General features: G+C 36.2%; 2 protein-coding genes across 2 annotated transcripts in view; both read right to left on the bottom strand.

The window, feature by feature from the left end:
• LOC117321027 (atrial natriuretic peptide-converting enzyme-like) overlaps positions 1-19,402 on the bottom strand; it is a 47,559-nt gene extending 28,157 nt beyond the window's left edge. Inside the window, exons 1-12 of the mRNA XM_033875507.1 lie at positions 19,317-19,402; positions 18,687-18,816; positions 15,744-15,913; positions 12,937-13,024; positions 12,123-12,297; positions 9,959-10,143; positions 9,434-9,568; positions 5,711-5,821; positions 5,095-5,212; positions 3,827-3,940; positions 2,275-2,312; positions 18-189 (exon numbers count right to left, since the gene is read on the bottom strand). Of these exons, the coding sequence (XP_033731398.1) occupies positions 18-189; positions 2,275-2,312; positions 3,827-3,940; positions 5,095-5,212; positions 5,711-5,821; positions 9,434-9,568; positions 9,959-10,143; positions 12,123-12,297; positions 12,937-13,024; positions 15,744-15,913; positions 18,687-18,816; positions 19,317-19,358 (1,478 nt within the window). The 5' untranslated portion in view covers positions 19,359-19,402. The remainder of the gene's footprint in view (positions 1-17; positions 190-2,274; positions 2,313-3,826; positions 3,941-5,094; positions 5,213-5,710; positions 5,822-9,433; positions 9,569-9,958; positions 10,144-12,122; positions 12,298-12,936; positions 13,025-15,743; positions 15,914-18,686; positions 18,817-19,316) is intronic.
• A 229-nt stretch (positions 19,403-19,631) lies between these two features.
• The window catches only part of LOC117321025 (MAM and LDL-receptor class A domain-containing protein 2-like), a gene marked incomplete at its 5' end in the record, with an annotated part of 29,132 nt that continues 28,535 nt past the window's right edge, over positions 19,632-20,228 (bottom strand). Inside the window, one exon of the mRNA XM_033875504.1 lies at positions 19,632-19,693. Within this exon, the coding sequence (XP_033731395.1) occupies positions 19,632-19,693 (62 nt within the window). The remainder of the gene's footprint in view (positions 19,694-20,228) is intronic.

The raw sequence follows: 20,228 nt of genomic DNA, 5'->3' as shown, positions 1-20,228 counted from the left end.
TGTTCCCTTATACGTACTCTACACAGTGGGCAGCCGTGGCCGCTGTAGTTGGACTGATTATGGAGGCTCCACACATGTGCGATCCACTTGAAACGTTTCTCACCAATGCGGCCATTGCAGGAAACCAGCCATTAGGAACATCATACCCACCGATAACCCTATCCAATGATAGAGCTGATCTACCACATTCTAAAACAGAGAAGACATATAGATGTATAGACATGTTAAAAAAAATACACAACTACTGTATTTATAAGCATTTAGAACCTTTGTATTCATCTCATTGAAACTTGCCGATTTTTCCAAATAAAGTGAAGATAGATAAATGGGTTATTTTGCTGTATTTCTGAAATATTCGACGAGTTTTTGACAAAATACTCATTTGTCGTAAGCTTTTCTAGCACAGATTCTCGATAACAGCAGAACATGCTTAAATTCCGTTGATCAGTCCTTTCAAAATGGCGCCGTCAAGTTGACGTGGAGTAATGTCACAAAGAGATGACGTCATGAATTATGTTACTGATTGCTGCATATTTTTACATAATTAATTTTTCAATGTTTTTAATTTTGTTTTAAAGCATATAAAATACAATAAAAAGAAAATTGAAAAGTTTCCCGTTGAGTTTAACATATATATTTCACTTGTATGACAGAATATTTCAATATTTGTCACTCGTCAATATTCTGTCCTACTCGAGAATTACATATATATATGTTATATTAAACAGGAAACCATTCAATATCCTATGTATAAATATGGAAGATATAACAGCACTTTTTTTCTGAGAGCAAAAATATTGAATGCCATGAGGATTAAATTTATAACTTTTTGTGTTTTTTGCAGATGAGCTGAAAAGCTCAAGGCTAAATAAAGAACTATGAACTATGTAATGAATTAAATTTATAACTTTTTGTGTTTTTTGCAGATGAGCTGAAAAGCTCAAGGCTAAATAAAGAACTATGAACTATGTAATGAAAACGTACATACATACATGTTTTTAAAATATTTTTAGATATTGACCGATTATCACTTCATATCTGGACTGATCAGTCTTGTTTAAACAAGATATATCTTAGAGGGATCTTGGCATCGACCATTAAATGTTCTTTATTGGTTCTACATAGAAGATTGATCTTTGCTCTACTTTTCTCTTCTTTCCTGTTTTCCTCTAAATAATCTGACAAGGGAAACCTTCATATGATATCTAAAAAAAGATCTAAGAAAAACTTTCTGAGAAATAGAGACATTAAACTTAAATAATTAAAAATAAGATGGCTGCCTATCAGCCATTTGGTTTTTCTGATCTGATAACAAACTAAGTGGGCACAACTAGGGACTATTTATTTGTTTGTTTATGTTTAACGTCCTATTAACAGCTAGGGTCATTTAAGGTTGTGTCTGGTTTTGGAGGTGGAGGAAAGCGGAGTTCCCGGAGAATACAACTGACCTATAGTCAGTACAAGGTAATTGCCCCACTTGGGTTTTGAACTCCACCCAGACTTCAAACTTCAATTCTCAAAAGCTATGACGGCTATCTATGGGCCATTTTGTTTTCCCATTTAAAATCGGAATCTAATGGACACAACAAACTAGGGACCAAGGGGAATCTATATTGTGAAGTTTAAGAAATATCACTCCTTTACTTTTCAGGAAATAGTGATAATAAACCCTAACTACCGAAATCCAAGATGGAATATATTTCCAATCACTGTCTTGCTACAAAATCCATAGAGGATATCTAACAGTGTTTTCAGTAACACCATGTATATTTAAATTAAATAATATCCACATGAGTGAAATACATTTGGTATTACTGAAAACACTGTTACATATTCTGTTAATTATATATTTTTTTCGATGAAAAACCTTCCCTGTATGCTAACTAGGCCTATTTTGATGTTTGTATATACAGCTTTCATGTCTAGACAATCCTACGTGACAAATCATAGTCCAAAGTGCAAAAAATCCATAAAAATATAAAAACTGATAAAAAAAAAAATTTCAATCAATTGTTTGACTTAGATATGTAATCTGTAAGTTGCCATTATATTCTCAAAATATAATTATTTGATAAAAGTCCCATCAAATTAACCCAGATTACTACGCTTTTATGGAAAGATTATTTTTTGATATTTCACTGGTAAAATGTAATAAATACATATATTTGATGATTTCTAATACACCCTCTACTAATGCTTGTACATTTTGCTTATCTATAAAGTTACTAAAGTCTAACTCTGAGGATTAATAACACACTCATATAAAATGTTTACCTTGTGGTTGACACTCAAGTTTCAATACAACACAGGCACTGAAAAAACAAGGACATAGTCATCAAGATCCCCTGCCCATGCAATATTGTATTACATGAAATTAAAGTGGGCAACATGCATAAAAAACATCAAACACATCACAAAACATTTAGAATCATTACGTGTATTTGTGTTCAGTCATCAACATAATCAGTAACAAGTCTACCAAGCGATTATTCATCAACTCTAATCATTCCTTTAAAAGATATGGTGCGGAAAGCTATCAGCTAATCAGATTACAGCAGCCTCATTAAATATGCGTGGCATATGCTGATAATAAAAACTTGAGCGAGGTATTTAGGTAATAAGTCTCCGATAATAAAAACTTGAGTGAGGGGTTAAGGTAATAAGTCTCCGATAATAAAAACTTGAGCGAGGGGTTAAGGTAATAAGTCTACCAAGCAAGTTTCATCAAAATTTGATCATTCCTTCAAAAGATATTGTGCAGAAAGCAATCAGCCAATCAGCAGCCTCATTAATAGGTGTGGAATATGCCTATAATCAAACTTGAGCAACTTCATTGGGCGGGGATAAAAAAAAAGGAAAAAAATTGACATTCTCAAATGACAGCCATGGTCAATTTATACTTTTGACCTTCCCACCTGAGAGTCATGATTTTTTGTATTCCCACATCATTCAAATACATGTTACTTAGATATGGTATTCATTTAAAGTCATCAAATAATTCAATTTTTGATATGTCAATTGCTTAACGGATAATGATTATAATGTATTATTGTACAGTGATCAAGCGAGGAGCTAATTACCTTGTTGTAGGCTGTACGAGACGTATAATTATAATGGATTATCGTACAGTGATTAGACGAGGAGCTTACCTTGTTGTAGGTTGTATGAGACATATAATTATAATGGATTATCGTACAGTGATTAGACGAGGAGCTTACCTTGTTGTAGGTTGTATGAGACGTATAATTATAATATATTATCGTACAGTGATTAGACGAGGAGCTTACCTTGTTGTAGGTTGTATGAGACGTATAATTATAATGGATTATCGTACAGTGATTAGTCGAGGAGCTTACCTTGTAGGTTGTATGAGACGTATAATTATAATATATTATCATACAGTGATTAGTCGAGGAGCTTACCTTGTAGGTTGTATGAGACGTATAATTATAATGGATTATCGTACAGTGATTAGATGAGGAGCTTACCTTGTTGTAGGTTGTATGAGACGTATGATTATTATGTATTATCGTACAGTGATTTTTATTATTGTACAGCGATTAGACGAGCCCGAGCTTACCCGGTCATAGGTTGTATGATTATCATGTATTATTGTACAGTTATTTTTATTATTGTACAGCGATTAGACGAGCCCGAGCTTACCCGGTCATAGGTTGTATGATTATCATGTATTATCGTACAGTGATTTTTATTATTGTACAGCGATTAGACGAGCCCGAGCTTACCCAGTCATAGGTTGTATGATTATCATGTATTATTGTACAGTGATTTTTATTATAGTACAGTGATCAGACGAGGAGCTTACCCTGAGGTAGGTTGTATGCTGTGACTACGGATGACACCCTGATTGTCCGTCTTGTAAGTAACAGTTACTGTGCTGTTACTGCTAATTGTAGAAGTTGGGAACGATAGAAATGACCTGTCAACATAAATCAATAAATATCTTCCTAATTCACAATCAATATCAAATAAACAAGGTATCACAAAGCAAAACCGATCTCAGGGATACATGTTGATGTGATTCAGCTTGTATATGTGATTCAGCTTGTGTTGTACATTAACAACATATCCCAGGGGGATGGGTTCTATGTAAGACAGATCTTTTCTCTACTTCAATTATTTCATAACAACGAGAACCTACATAATTTTATGAAATCAAAGAGAGATCCATGAAGAACTTTCTGTGAATCAGAAATAGCAATACTAAACTTCCACTGTCAGTCATTTTAGTTTCTGGATCAGACCGGACACCGGACACCTGACACAACTAAGGAAGAATCAACCTACACATGAAGCTTGTGACAAATCCTCCCTGTACTTCTCAAGAAATAGTGATAACACTTAACTTCAAATGTCGAAATTAAAGATATTTGATGGTTGGCCATTTTGGTTTTTGATCAGACTCAAAACCAAATGGACACAACTTGGGACCAAGGGAAGCTATGAAGTTGGAGAAAACTGCTTCCAGTATTTCTCAAGAAATAGCAATAACAATTATTGTTTACAGACGGATGGACAAATATTGGACCAGGGATGAAGAGCAATTTGAATACCCCATCATCATCAATTATCATGATTTAAAACAGTATCTGGCAAAATAATCCAGAACAGTAATTATATGTAAGAACGTAGATAGATAAATCTACTAACAACGTGCAGCAATATTCTTTTATAGTATCTTCACCAACAGGCATGTCAATCAATCTGATGAGAATACTTTCTGGGAAAAGTAACATTTGAAGGAATCAGCTTAAAGGAGTCTTTATATTGTTTCGAACTAATTTTCAATTGATAGTAACAGAGACCTTGAACTTTGAGGTACCTACAGACCTGTATAGCAATTCCAAGATTGCTAATTAATACCACCCACACCCTCCTTTCTGGGAAGAAGAAATGAACTAAAACTTCGAAGATTATAGGGGGTATAATAGATAAGAGAGGAATTGGCTCAAGATATTTTGAGAAAATGGAAACAAGGGAACTGCCACATAGACAAAGGCAATTACAACAACCCCATCTGACCTTTGATACGATTATGTTTACAAAAGAACAGTTAACAGGAACTAAACTTACCCTGCAGTGGCAAGGGCACATAGATATCCTGCCAGGATTTCGTCGTTACCAGGTGAGCAAATGTTGCTCCAATCTCCATGGTGATCAGCCTCTACTGTGTAATCCTCATTAACCCGGACTGAGATAGAAAACAATAGATATTTAACGACACAGAATGTATATTATTGTGTCTACATCTATTTAAAATTTGTCTATCTCATAAAAAACAAAACATGATATATATCTATTATATAGTTTATATACAAGTGTAGGCATGAATACTTATACACATATGAATATTTATACTGGGTGCTTTCTATCCTTTAAGTTTCTACCAAAGTTGTTTTTGACAAAGCATCAGGCAATAACCTACGTCATATCCCATAATTTCATATCTATTATCCCTATACACTTCTTTATAATATATCTTTATCTAATATTTTTTTTTTTTGCATTCAACAATGATATAGAAGCAGAATCTCTACAATCTGGAACACTCTATAAACCTGCTTTATTATGTGGTCCCAAAGGGTGTCCGGTTTAGACAGAGTCCACTGTTGTAAATTTCAATATAGCATTTATTTTAAAAAGTTTGTGAATTAATCAGTATGAAAAGAAAAATGAACAATCTACTGACTGCAAAAGTGTTCATCGGACCAATCTCCGCAATCGTTGGTACCATCACAGCGCTGAGATAAAGGTACACACCTATGGTGGTCACACTCATACTGGTCACTGCTGCAGTTGGCTACAATTAACAAACAGGTGTATAGAGTCATAAATATTTATTATTTGTTTGGCATTGTCTTGAAGAGGAAGAATTCTTGACATTTTTGTAGCGTTTGGCAGAAACAGAGTCCTTGAGATGTTTGTATTGTCTGGTAGAAACAGAGTCCTCAACATGTTTGTATTGTCTGGTAGAAACAGATTCCCATGTACATGTATTATGATATGTGGTACATTTTTAATGCATTAAATTCTCTTCATAGTCAAACCAATTATTTGAGTCATTTTCATTCTCAACAAAGCCTTTGCAGATGTAAATTGTTGTTGGGTGTTATATAATATTTGTAAATATAAATGTATAAAATCAAATGTAAAATAAGAGGCTCATGGGCCTGAACAGTTCTGCCCATCAGCCCCTGGGGGTCAGTCACAACCAACATATGCATACCATTAAACTTCCGTCCCATAATGATACAATTGTAATTCTAACCAAGTTTGTATTAGTACCAGTAGCAATTTAACAAATCATGCTCAAAAATGTTATTTCTCTATAAAAACTATAGTTAACTTTTCCACTTCTCAAGAGGGAAATATGAGCCCCAAGGGAAATGATATTCACAATTTTGGTAAACCACCTTTAGACTCTTCCATCTACCAAGAATATTTAATTTTTTCTGCCTTATTTGCGTCTTTAAAAGATTTTTTTTTTGAGATTTCAGTCAATTTGACCCCTTTTGGCCCGTCCCTCAGGCCCCTTTGATTATTGAAGGTTTCAGCAAAATTGCAATGAAATTTCTTCAGCGTATTTCTAAAAGGAAGTCAAAAATACATATTGTTTACAAACACATGATGGACAACAGATGACACATGACGATGGACAAAAGGCCATTTATTAAGGTTACCTGAGACTGTGACTTTGTCTCAGATGACCTACAAAGTGAGAAAACATTTCACGCATACTATAAATAAGCAAGATTACAACAAAATTGTATTGGAAAATAACAACATAATTACAAAACAGTAACAAGTGCAGATAACAACACACTTACCATAGTAAATCAGAGGAGAACACAACATTATCACCATTATTAGTAAATCTTGTGAAATAACAAACATAATAACCACAGTAGATCAGGGGAAATAACACCATAATTACCATAGTAAATTAGGGGAAATAACAAACAATTACCACAGTAGATCAGGGGAAATAACAAACAATTACCACAGTAGATCAGGGGAAATAACAAACAATTACCACAGTAGATCAGGGGAAATAACATAATTACCACTGTAGATCAGGGGAGATAACAACATAATAACCACAGTAGATCAGGGGAGATAACATAATTGCCACTGTAGATCAGGGGAGATAACATAATTGCCACACTAGATCAGGGGAGATAACATAATTACCACAGTAGATCAGGGGAGATAACAACATAATAACCACAGTAGATCAGGGGAGATAACATAATTGCCACTGTAGATCAGGGGAGATAACATAATTGCCACACTAGATCAGGGGAGATAACATAATTGCCACTGTAGATCAGGGGAGATAACAACATAATAACCACAGTAGATCAGGGGAAATAACATAATTGCCACTGTAGATCAGGGGAGATAACATAATTGCCACACTAGATCAGGGGAGATAACATAATTGCCACACTAGATCAGGGGAGATAACATAATTGCCACACTAGATCAGGGGAGATAACATAATTACCACAGTAGATCAGGGGAGATAACATAATTACCACAGTAGATCAGGGGAGATAACAACATAATTACCACAGTAGATCAGGGGAGATAACAACATAATTACCACAGTAGATCAGGGGAGATAACATAACTACTACACTAGATCAGGGGAGATAACATAATTACCACAGTAGATCAGGGGAGATAACATAATTGCCACTGTAGATCAGGGGAGATAACATAATTGCCACACTAGATCAGGGGAGATAACATAATTACCACAGTAGATCAGGGGAGATAACAACATAATAACCACAGTAGATCAGGGGAGATAACATAATTGCCACTGTAGATCAGGGGAGATAACATAATTGCCACACTAGATCAGGGGAGATAACATAATTGCCACTGTAGATCAGGGGAGATAACAACATAATAACCACAGTAGATCAGGGGAAATAACATAATTGCCACTGTAGATCAGGGGAGATAACATAATTGCCACACTAGATCAGGGGAGATAACATAATTGCCACACTAGATCAGGGGAGATAACATAATTGCCACACTAGATCAGGGGAGATAACATAATTACCACAGTAGATCAGGGGAGATAACATAATTACCACAGTAGATCAGGGGAGATAACAACATAATTACCACAGTAGATCAGGGGAGATAACAACATAATTACCACAGTAGATCAGGGGAGATAACATAACTACTACACTAGATCAGGGGAGATAACATAATTACCACAGTAGATCAGGGGAGATAACAACATAATTACCACAGTAGATCAGGGGAGATAACAACATAATTGCCACACTAGATCAGGGGAGATAACAACATAATTACCACAGTAGATCAGGGGAGATAACAACATAATTGCCACACTAGATCAGGGGAGATATCAACATAATTACCACAGCAGATCAGGGGAGATAACATAACTATCACAGTAGATCAGGGGAGATAACAACAAAATAACCACAGCAAATCAGGAAATATAACAAACATAATAACCACAGTAGATCAGGGGGGTAACATCAGAATTACCAGTGTAGATCAGGGGAGATAACATCAGAATTACCAGTGTAGATCAGGGGAGATAACAACATAACTACCACAGTAGATCAGGGGAGATAACAACATAATTACCACAGTAGATCAGGGGAGATAACAACATAACTACCACAGTAGATCAGGGGAGATAACAACATAACTACCACAGTAGATCAGGGGAGATAACAACATAACTACCACAGTAGATCAGGGGAGATAACAACATAATTACCACAGTAGATCAGGGGAGATAACAAACATAATATCCACAGTAGATCAGGGGAGATAACAACATAATTACCACTGTAGACCAGGGGAGATAACAACAATTTCCAATGTAGATCAGGGGAGATAACAACATAATTACCATAATAGATCAGGGAAGGTTACAACATAATAACCATAATAGATCAGGGGAGATAACAACATAATTACCAAAATAGATCAGGGGAGATAACAACATAATTACCATAATAGATTAGGGGAGGTTACAACATAATTACCATAATAGATTAGGGGAGATAACAAAATAATAAACATAGTAGATTAGGGGAGATAACAACATAATTACCATAATAGATCAGGGGAGGTTACAACATAATTACCGTAATAGATCAGGGGGATAACATAATTACCACTGTAGATCAGGGGAGATAACAACATTACCACTGTATATCAGGGGAGATAACAACATTACCACTGTATATCAGGGGAGATAACATAATATCCACAATAGATCAGGGGAGATAACAACATAATTACCACAATAGATCAGGGGAGATAACAAAATAATAAACATAGTAGATTAGGGGAGATAACAACTTAATATCCAATGTAGATCAGGGGAAATAACAAAAATAATTACCACAGTAGTTCTCATCCTCAACATTGGGACAGTCTATAACACCATCACACCATTTCTCTTCCATGATACAGGTGGCATCATCAGGTATTATTGAAGTCATTGGGGAGATGCATGCTTTCTCACCAGCGAAACAAGCTGTCACAGAAATTGTTTAAGTTAACATGCATATTATATGATTGATTTAAAATGAACTGCATGACACAAAGCATAATGATGTCTGATTATGTGATCTTAGTCTCTGTTGCTAGCTCACATTGATGTTATTCATCATCAGATATCAAGTTTTATAAGCAATATGGTGCTAATTTATTAATAATAGTTTAAATCAGAGTAAATCAAATTTGAACCAGAAAAGGATACATTATTCTACCGCCATCTATCAACAATCCATCTATCCTCCTGAATGTGCTTTCTACCAATAAACTGATTGTGAATTGCAGGTTATCTAATCCCAGTTATCTAATTTAACTAATTTGTTAGATTAAATTAAATCTATCCTTATGTAATGAAGCGAACAAATATTACCAGTGTTTGAACATGCTATGGCAACTTGGTTGGAAGCGGAGCAAACAGAATTTGTGATGTTACACTCTGAAAGCATCTTCTCTGTGCCATTGCAGGAAAATGAGTTGATCACAAATTCATTTATCGTAGATCTAATTCTTCCGTACTCTCCGAATGTGTAAGTACGTGCATTTATGCCATGGGGGCTGCAATCAAATATGAAAAAAATTATCATTAAACCAAAAAATACCTAACATATCAATTTGAATGTAGTACATACATATATTGTATGCTTAAACTACAGCTAATAATCTACCAATAGCTACATGGTCTTAGTAACAATAAAAAAGCTAAATTTAGTGTATATAATGATAATCTACATTCATCAGTTACACAAAACTTGCAGGTTGTGGTGTCATAACAAATAACTGTTCTGTAGTGATAGTCACATAGTGAGTTTGTGACATGAGGCATGCGTTTCATACATGTATATATGTTTGTAATAAGAAATCCCAGACCATTGAATGATCCATATCAGTCAAATGAAAGACTGATCTTTTCTCTTCTTCTCACTTCTATCACTCTTCTTTCAAAACATTTAATAACTTTATATTACATGATATACATGTAGCAGGAGCAACCTGCAATTGTCAAATTCCAAGATGGCCACCTGTTGACCATGTTGTTTTCTGATCGGTTCCAAAATCCAATACAGACAACTACGGACCAAGGGGAACCTACATATGAAATATGAGACAGATCCCTTCAAAATTTTCCAGAGAAATAGTGATAACAAACTTCAATTGTCAAAATCTAAGATGGCCACCTGTCGCCATGTTGTTTTTCGATCAGTCCCAAAATTTAATATGCTTAACTAGGGACCAAAGAAAACATGCACATAAAATATGAGAAAGATCCCTTTTGTTCTTTCTGAGATATTGCGATACAAACTTCAATTGTCGAAATCCAAGATTGCCACCTGTTGGCATGTTGTTTTCCAATCTGTCCTTAAATGCAATATGCACAATTAGGCACCAAGGGGAACTTACATATGGAATTTGAGAACGCTTCCTTTCAGTTCTTTCTGAGAAATATCGATAACAAGAATTGTTTGCGGAGGGATGGAGGGACCACAGAAGCAGGTGATTTGAATAGCCCACCATGGTTGGTTAAAAAATAAAGAAACTGGAAACACTCCAATTTGTAAAGCATAAGCGATTCCATCTCAAATATTCAGATGCTTTATAAATAATTTTTCTACCCCAGAAGGCCTTTATTTTGTTTCAAGTTTCATTATTTTTCTATATCTGTACCAGACACTGTGAAGTTTTTATTATTATTCAAACAAGAGGCCCATGGGCCTTAACATTCACCTGAGTTTATATTTTAGCATATTTGGCCCCTGTGACCTTGCATGAAGGTCAAAGTCATCCATTTGGGCGAACTTGGTAGCCCTTCATCACAGCATGCAAGAGCCTTAATATTGGTTTATTGGGCTTTTTGGTTATCAAGAAAAAGTCATTTAAAGATTTTAGCATATTTGACCACACAAAAGGCTATCACAATAGGTCAACTGAAACTTCGTCTCAGGTGACCTAAAAAGGTAAAACTAGAGGTGTATCCCAAGGGATAACTAATACCCCCGTGGGCGTCTATATTTGAGTTGGCTATTGGTGAGTGTAATCATATCTAATCTAGTCAGTTATAACATTTTATGAATGACAATATTAAGACACCAATCGATCCAAAACCAGCTCCAATTTATAAATATACATGATTATACACCATCCAATACTGCAATTGTACATCGGTTCGGTAACAAATATTTAACACTGATAACATTGTTAATTGACTTGTGTTTATTTTAATTGAGCCTGACTTCATGCAGTATGGTTAAAATCCGTTTTGTACTTAGTAGTACTTGTCCGGACAAGCCTCAACCAATCAGAAGTGGGCGGGCCATTTGGAAAAGTGCATTATCGCAAAAATAAAGTCAGGATGCAGATAGTACTTTAATAGGAATTGTCCGGACAAGATTATGGGACGACGGATGGACAGACAGACGGACGGGCAGATTCCAGTATACCGCCCCTAACTTCACTACGGGGGGTATAATCATAAAGGTAGTTGTGTTTTATAAATGTTTTCAGGCCAAGTGGCCATTTTAAGGTGATATATTTCTCACCCAAATCCAAGTTGACGACACATCACTTCGGAGTTAGCGTCTGTCCAGCCCGAGATACAAATTGCCTGGAAGGAATAATTGTTTGTTGCTATTTCTAATCTGCCAAAACTCGTGGTGTCACCACCAACAAGACGATATTCCTGGATGTCTTGGCTAGTCTTGTTCTTTACAGGTTCTGGAAAACAAGATATTTTGGGTTTATATCTTCCAGAGTTATCAAGAATCAATCCTTGAATTTGAAATACAGCTCATTTTCATATGGGCTAATTTTCAATTAGAACGGTCAGTGCAGAGAGCACATGCCTCTAAATTGATTCAACAGCCAGGACTAGGAGAGCATTAGATAGTCCAAGATAGTCCAAAAACATGATCTGAAATTGTTTATTGAAATGTTCTCAGTTTGGGGATTTTTTGTTTTTTTTGTTTTTGTTTTGCAGGGAATACAGTGTGTGTGTGGTATCTTTTTATTCAATAGCATTTGAGAAATACTTGAATAGGTCTAGATTAACTCCAGTGCATGCAGGCACAATATATATTTCTTTCTCCTTCCTATTACAGACTCGCACCATTGACCACTCCATGTGTAAAGACTGTTGTTGTCTTCAGGGGCAAAAACTTTGTGAAGGAGGGAGTAGGATAAAAAGTAGAGAGACCTACAGGCCATCTTACAAGCTCAGGCTTGTTGGAATTTCCCTTTAGCCTAGAAGTAGGACATCAACTCGGAGAGCTACTGAAGTTGCCAATTTGAGGCCCAGCGTAAGCAGGGTATTTTTCATTACTCCATCCCATTACATCTACATTAACCAATCCGTACCTCGTGGACACTCTCCATCTATAAGTACAACAGAGTCAATGGCTATATCACTTCTATAGCCTTCTCCATCCAAAGCTTCCATGACGATCTGTGGAAAACAAACAAAGTGACATCAAATCACAAAGCTAACTACTGGTAGGATGTCCTCTCAGTGAGCAAGATGATTTTTTAAAGAATTTAAAATTAAGGATTTGTATGTCATTGCGATTTTCATATCAAAATTCAGCAAACAACTGAACTCTTTAAGTATTTTTATTTAGATATTGTGTTAGTTCCTAAACTAGAAAGCAGCTGAAAGATATAAAATGACCCTCTCTACATTCATATTCTATATTAACCAAATCTGTTGAAAAGTTGTCAGGATATGTTATTAATTTAAAATGATATGTACTCCCTTATCGTAAAAATTGTGTTCCAAACATTTTTATATTATTCATAAAAAAAATCCTATTTCTATTTGCCAGCATGATATAATCACACATATATTCTAAGAAGCACACATTGCACTTCTATGCATCATAATTTTTGGTGTGTGACCGTTGACCCATTAATCAATGATAACCATATTCTGACACTAATCTGAGCATAATGTAGTTATTTAACAGTTAGGTAACATTACCATTCTGACCGATATTATAAACCTATACATTGTCTACTATAATATCATCCTATAGCATTTTCTCAAAAAAGCAAAATCTCTAAAACATTCTTATAACTTTTGACTATTATGTGTAGCTTTGATCTATACTATGGTATGAATTAATCAAGTTTAAAAAAATATGTTGAGGGAAACAAATCTGTTGCCATGGAAAGTCAAAATTGAGGATGAACTCTTAATGCATATTCTATTCCAAGTTAATTCAGTCACATGCATTCAATTGATGTAAAAACTCACACAACACTGACTATAGTCAGTCAATAAGCCCTAGAAATAAGTCATGTAGGCGGTAAACCAGTAACTGACTTAGGCCGACTTAAAACCTAGCGATAGGTTGAGTGATGCTGGCTGTAAACCAGTAACTGACTTAGGCCGACTTAAAACCTAGTGATAGGTTGAGTGATATAAGACCGACAGAACACTGACTATAGTCGGTGAGACGAAACTTTTAATAGGTGGAATGATGTAGGCGGTAAACCAGTAACTAACTATGGCCGACAGAACACTGACTATAGTCGGTGAGACGAAACTATTAATAGGTGGAATGATGTAGGCGGTAAACCAGTAACTAACTATGGCCGACAGAACACTGACTATAGTCGGTGAGACGAAACTAGCAATAGGTGGAATGATGTAGGCGGTAAACCAGTAACTAACTATGGCTGACAGAACACTGACTATAGTCGGTGAGACGAAACTAGCAATAGGTGGAATGATGTAGGCGGTAAACCAGTAACTAACTATGGCCGACAGAACACTGACTATAGTCGGTGAGACGAAACTATTAATAGGTGGAATGATGTAGGCGGTAAACCAGTAACTAACTATGGCCGACAGAACACTGACTATAGTCGGTGAGACGAAACTACTAATAGGTAGAATGATGTAGGCGGTAAACCAGTAACTAACTAAGGCCGACAGAACACTGACTATAGTTGGTGAGACGAAACCTAGCAATAGGTGGAGTGATGTAGGCGGTAAACCAGTAACTAACTAAGGCCGACAGAACATTGACTATAGTCGGTGAGACGAAACTATTAATAGGTGGAGTGATGTAGGCGGTAAACCAGTAACTAAATAAAGCCAACAGAACACTGACTATAGTCGGTGAGACGAAACTATTAATAGGTGGAGTGATGTAGGCGGTAAACCAGTAAGTAACTAAGGACGACAGAACACTGACTATAGTCGATGAGACGAATCTATTAATAGGTGGAGTGATGTAGGCGGTAAACCAGTAACTAAATAAAGCCAACAGAACACTGACTATAGTCGGTGAGACGAAACTATTAATAGGTGGAGAGATGTAGGCGGTAAACCAGTAACTAATTTTAACTATAGCCGACAGAACATTGACTATAGTCAGTGAGACAAAACTATTAATAGGTGGAGTAATGTAGGCGGTAAACCAGTAACTAACTAAGGCTGACAGAACACTAACTATAGTTGGTGAGACGAAACTATTAATAGGTGGAGTGATGTAGGCGGTAAACCAGTAACCTACTAGAACTGTTGCCAGAATGGCTGACTAATACCCCTGCAATCTGCATGAGTCAATGGTGAATTGGAACTGTTAATTAGAGGCTAACTAAGGTAACCCGTGCTTGCCGATATTTCAGAAATTCAGAATGTCTGAAATATGTGTTGTTCACAATAAAGAGAATTCAGTGACCAGTTGCCATAGCAACCATAATTTTGAGAAAAAGAAAGTGGCATGCACATCTACACATGGTCCTCTATATTTGTGTGAAGTTTCATTGGAATCGACCCATCGGTTTAGGAGGAATTGTCCGGACAATATGTGTCTACAGACAGATGGAAGGACGGACGGACAGACAACCTGATTCCAGCATACCCCCCTAACTTTATTGCGGGGGTATAACTATAGCCGACAGAACACTGACTATAGTCGGTGAAACAAAACCTAGCAATAGGTTGAGTGATGTAGGCGGTAAACCAGTAACTAACTAAGGCGACAGACACTGACTATAGTCGGTGAGACGAAAACAGCAATAGGTGGAGTGATGTAGGCCGTATACCAGTAACTAAGGCCGACAGAACACTGACTATAGTCGGTGAGACGAAACCTTGCAATAGGCGGAGTGATGTAGGCGGTAAAACCAATAACTAACTATATATAGGAACTCACATCTTGGTTGCCAGGTGGAATGTCGACACTTATGATGTACCACGTTTCCCCATGGCTGCCAGATCTCCTCCACAGTTCAGTCCTTGAGTTGTTCACCTCTGAATAAATCGTCAGACTGCCCATGGTTTCGCCGTACATGTGATTATAGAAGTACAGACAGCTTGAATTCTCTACAAAAGACAATTCCATCAACTTATACAAATAGCATTGCAATATACCACTGGTAACATCTTGTCCATGGCAGGTTTAGATGTAATGAAACATGATCTTCAGGTTGGTAAGCATAAAAAGACTTCCGTGTAACAACTGGTTTAGGTTTGAGAGTGACATTTAAATGACTACACAGTCATCTTCATCAGACAAAATATCAAATCCTTTTGTCTGATGAAGGTGACAAGGGAGAGTCACCCAAACGTCACACTTAAATCAAACACAGAATGTTACATGACAATGTCTATTAACAACATATACCATTATTTTGTCAAAGGTATATCTGGAAAATTTCTTTGAATTTACGACACATATTAAAAAAACAAGAGGCCCATGGGCCTTATCGGTCACCTGAGTTCTTGAGTGTACTGATAGATGTTTTTCGTTTAAACTTGACACATAAAAGTAGATAAAGGTTTGTTCATTTGAATATATTTTGTAGTCATTCCTTTGAGTAAGCTAACTGAATTATGTCATAACCCTTGGCTTCTTGGTTTTTGAGAAGACATGAAATATTTCAAAACATTTACACCCTTTTGACCTTGATATTAGTTCACTTCAAGACACTTGATAGCCCTCCATCCCAGCATGCTTCTATTCCAATATTATGGCCCTAGGCCTCTTGGATCTCTAGCTTGATGTAAAAGCAAAATGTTAAAAAAAAATGACCAAGACCTTTGACCAAGTGACCTTGAACTTTGGCCAGTAGAGTACTTGTTTATTTAAGACCAACTTTGCTTCCTAATGTCATAACAAATTGTTTATCAGTTAATAGATATAAATTTGACACTGACCTTTGACCCTATGATTTCAATCTTTGCTCATTCGACTTTCAGCCAACTTGGCTTCAGAATGTCATAAAAAAATATTTGTCTCCTAAAAGATATCAGACTGTACCTATATCCATGTCCCAGTGCACGTGTCTTTTTATCTCTTTGGCTGACCTTAACCACAGGTAACTTTACTCCTTGTTTAAATCTGATCAATTTTACTTCAATATGTTATAACACAAGAGGCCAAATGGGCTCACCTGGTTCTACAGCAACTTTGAATTCGATTTAGGTCATTTCTGAAGATACTATGCTGATATCCACTTTATTCAAATAAAAGAGTAGTCAATAAAATTTCTAGTCGTTCATTCCAGTATACAATTGGCCAAATATCAGGTCTCTTTGCTATTGAGAAATCATTGTTAAGCCTAGTTGACCTTTGTGACCTTGAATGAAGGTCTAGGTCATTTGAACAAACTTAGTAGCGCTTTAACCCAGCATGTTACAAGCCCAATATCAAGTCCCTAGGCCTCTTTCTTATTGAGAAGAAGTTGTTTGAATATTTAAACCTATTTGACCCCTGTGACCTTAAATGTAGGTTATATATTTAGACCAACTTGGTAGCTCGATCTTTACCCCAGTATGCCATAGGCCTAATATAAAGTCCGTAGGCCTCTTGGTTATTGAGAAGAAGTTGTTTGAAGATTTTAGGCTATTTGACCTTAGTGACCTTGAAAATCAAGGTAATTCATTTTAACAAACTTGGTAGGCCTTCACTCAAACATGCTACAGACCCAATATCAAGTCTCTAGGCCTCTTGGTTATTGAGAAGAAATTGTTTAAAGATTTTAGCATGTTCTACCCCTGTGACCTTGAATGAAGGTAAAGGTAATTTATTTCAACAAACTTGCTAGCCCTTCATCCCAGTATGCTACAGGCCCAATATCAAGTCTCTAGACCTCTTGGTTATTGAGAAGATGTTGTTAAATTTTGTTTTTTCCTATTTGACCCATGTGACCTTGAATAAAAGTCAAGGTCATTCATTTTAATAAACTTGGAAGCCCTTCACCCTAGCATGCTACAGGCCCAGTGTCATGTCCCTAGGCATCTTGGTTATTGAGAAGAAGTTGCTTAAAGGAAAAAAATGATGCCGAACGGCTGGATGTTGAGCAGGTGACCTAAAAATATTTATCAACCAATGAGGGTCAAGGTCATTCATTTGAACGAACTTTGTAGCCCTTTGAAGATTTGAAAACATTTGACCTCTTTGACCTTGAAATTAGATTAAAGTCATTGATCTGAGCACCATTTGTAGCCCTTCATCCCAGCATGTTACTGGCCCAATATCATGACCTTGGGATATTTTGTTATTGAGAAGAATTTGAAAATGTAATGAATGGCACGTACCTCACAATGCCAGACAAATGTGATCCAGTAGGTCCCTTAAGGTGACCTAATAAATGACCTAGAGGAAGCCATATTAAATTTCAACAGCTGAAGTTTGCTATTCATATTTATGACACCCAATTACTTTGTAAGGAAATAAACTCAACCCCAAGCTAAATAGAAAGCTATAACATGGGCCAATTAATAGTAACTTTTTGTTAAAATTCTGAATCTAAAATGTGTGTTGGGATGGTTATATAGATACAAGTATATTCAAGGTGCCATTATAATAGGGTATGTGTACTTAATGACAAATTCAGAGTTTAACAGAAATGTTGATGCTGACAGCGACGGCCGATTGGTACGCTGACAGCGACGGCCGATTGGTACGCTGACAGCGACGGCCGATTGGTACGCTGACAGCGACGGCCGATTGGTACGCTGACAGCGACGGCCGATTGGTACGCTGACAGCGAAGGCCGATTGGTACGCTGACAGCGAAGGCCGATTGGTACGCTAACAGCGACGGCTGATTGGTGGACAGGGTTTTTAATACTTAAGTAGGGTTATGGCTTACCTATAGAGACAGGCCCTGTGTGCAAAACAGCACTGTCATTTTCAAAAACATCAAAACTTGTTTCATAGTAAAAGTACCAGTCTCCTTCATAGGCAGCTTGTGGACCAGTGCCAATGGATGGTGTTGATATCTAAAACATCAAAAGTAAAACACTAAAATAAAACCAAAACACACGATAACTAAATAACACAGTCCAAAATCAAATGTTAAACACTGTAAAATAAAACCAAAACACACTATAACTAAAAAACACAGTCCAAAATCAAATATTAAACATTGTAAAATAAAACCAACTGCATTGTGAGCAAAGGCTCATATAGATATACCCCCATCCCCAACATTAAGAAAACATTATTATTTCAAAATTGGTCAAGTGTGACCTTTGACCTTGACCGATAACCACCAAAATCTAATCTAGCGGAGACCTGAGATGCTATGGTGTGAATATGAACTAAATCTGTTGAGGGGTTCAGGAGATACCTTGTACACAAGCTTAAATCATGGTTGGTCTGCACACATTACTACCTCCTGTAACTATTTGGAGGGTATAAATAACCTGAAAAAGGTTTGGAGTAAGTATCAGATGTATAACTACATGCTGGTTATCATCTGTAACTCCAATAATCTCACATAATATCTCGTCCAATCCCAGTCATCACTATCACTTTGCATAAGCCAACAAGCTGTATCATTTTCCAATTCAAACGTGCACTCAAAGATACCTGAAATGAAAACAAAATTCAGTAATTTATCATGATAATGCTTTATTTGTACATATTTGCTACAGAAAATATTTTCAAAGCTGAATAAACAAGATATCGCAGATCACACTACTACCATCACATGATGTACTTATCAAAAATGTGTCTTTAGAGCAGGTTGAACTTTGATGATTTGACATGTTAATCACTAAGTATGCTCCTTTGTCAGAATATCCGCTGTATCTCAAGATTTCTTATGAGTGTCTGTCAGGATATCTACTGTATCTGTATATAACTTACGAATATCTGTCAGAATATCCATCTTATCTGTATATAACTTATGATTGTCTGTCAGGATATCTACCGTATCTGTAGATAACTTACGATTGTCTGTCAGGATATCTACTGTATCTGTATATAACTTATGATTGTCTGTCAGGATATCTAATGTATCTGTAGATAACTTACGATTGTGTGTCTGGATATCTACCGTATCTGTATATAACTTATGATTGTCTGTCAGGATATCTACTGTATCTGTAGATAACTTACGATTGTGTGTCTGGATATCTACTGTATCTGTAGATAACTTATGATTGTCTGTCAGGATATCTACTGTATCTGTATATAACTTACGATTGTGTGTCAGGATATCTACTGTATCTGTATATAACTTACGATTGTCTGTCAGGATATCTACTGTATCTGTAGATAACTTATGATTGTGTGTCAGGATATCTACTGTATCTGTAGATAACTTACGATTGTGTGTCTGGATATCTACTGTATCTGTAGATAACTTATGATTGTGTGTCTGGATATCTACTGTATCTGTATTTGA

The sequence above is a fragment of the Pecten maximus genome, unplaced genomic scaffold (genome assembly GCF_902652985.1).
Source record: "Pecten maximus unplaced genomic scaffold, xPecMax1.1, whole genome shotgun sequence".
NCBI lineage: Eukaryota > Metazoa > Mollusca > Bivalvia > Pectinida > Pectinidae > Pecten > Pecten maximus.
The sequence above is the reverse complement of the archived record's forward strand: the minus strand, read 5'-3'. Positions and strand labels throughout refer to the sequence as shown.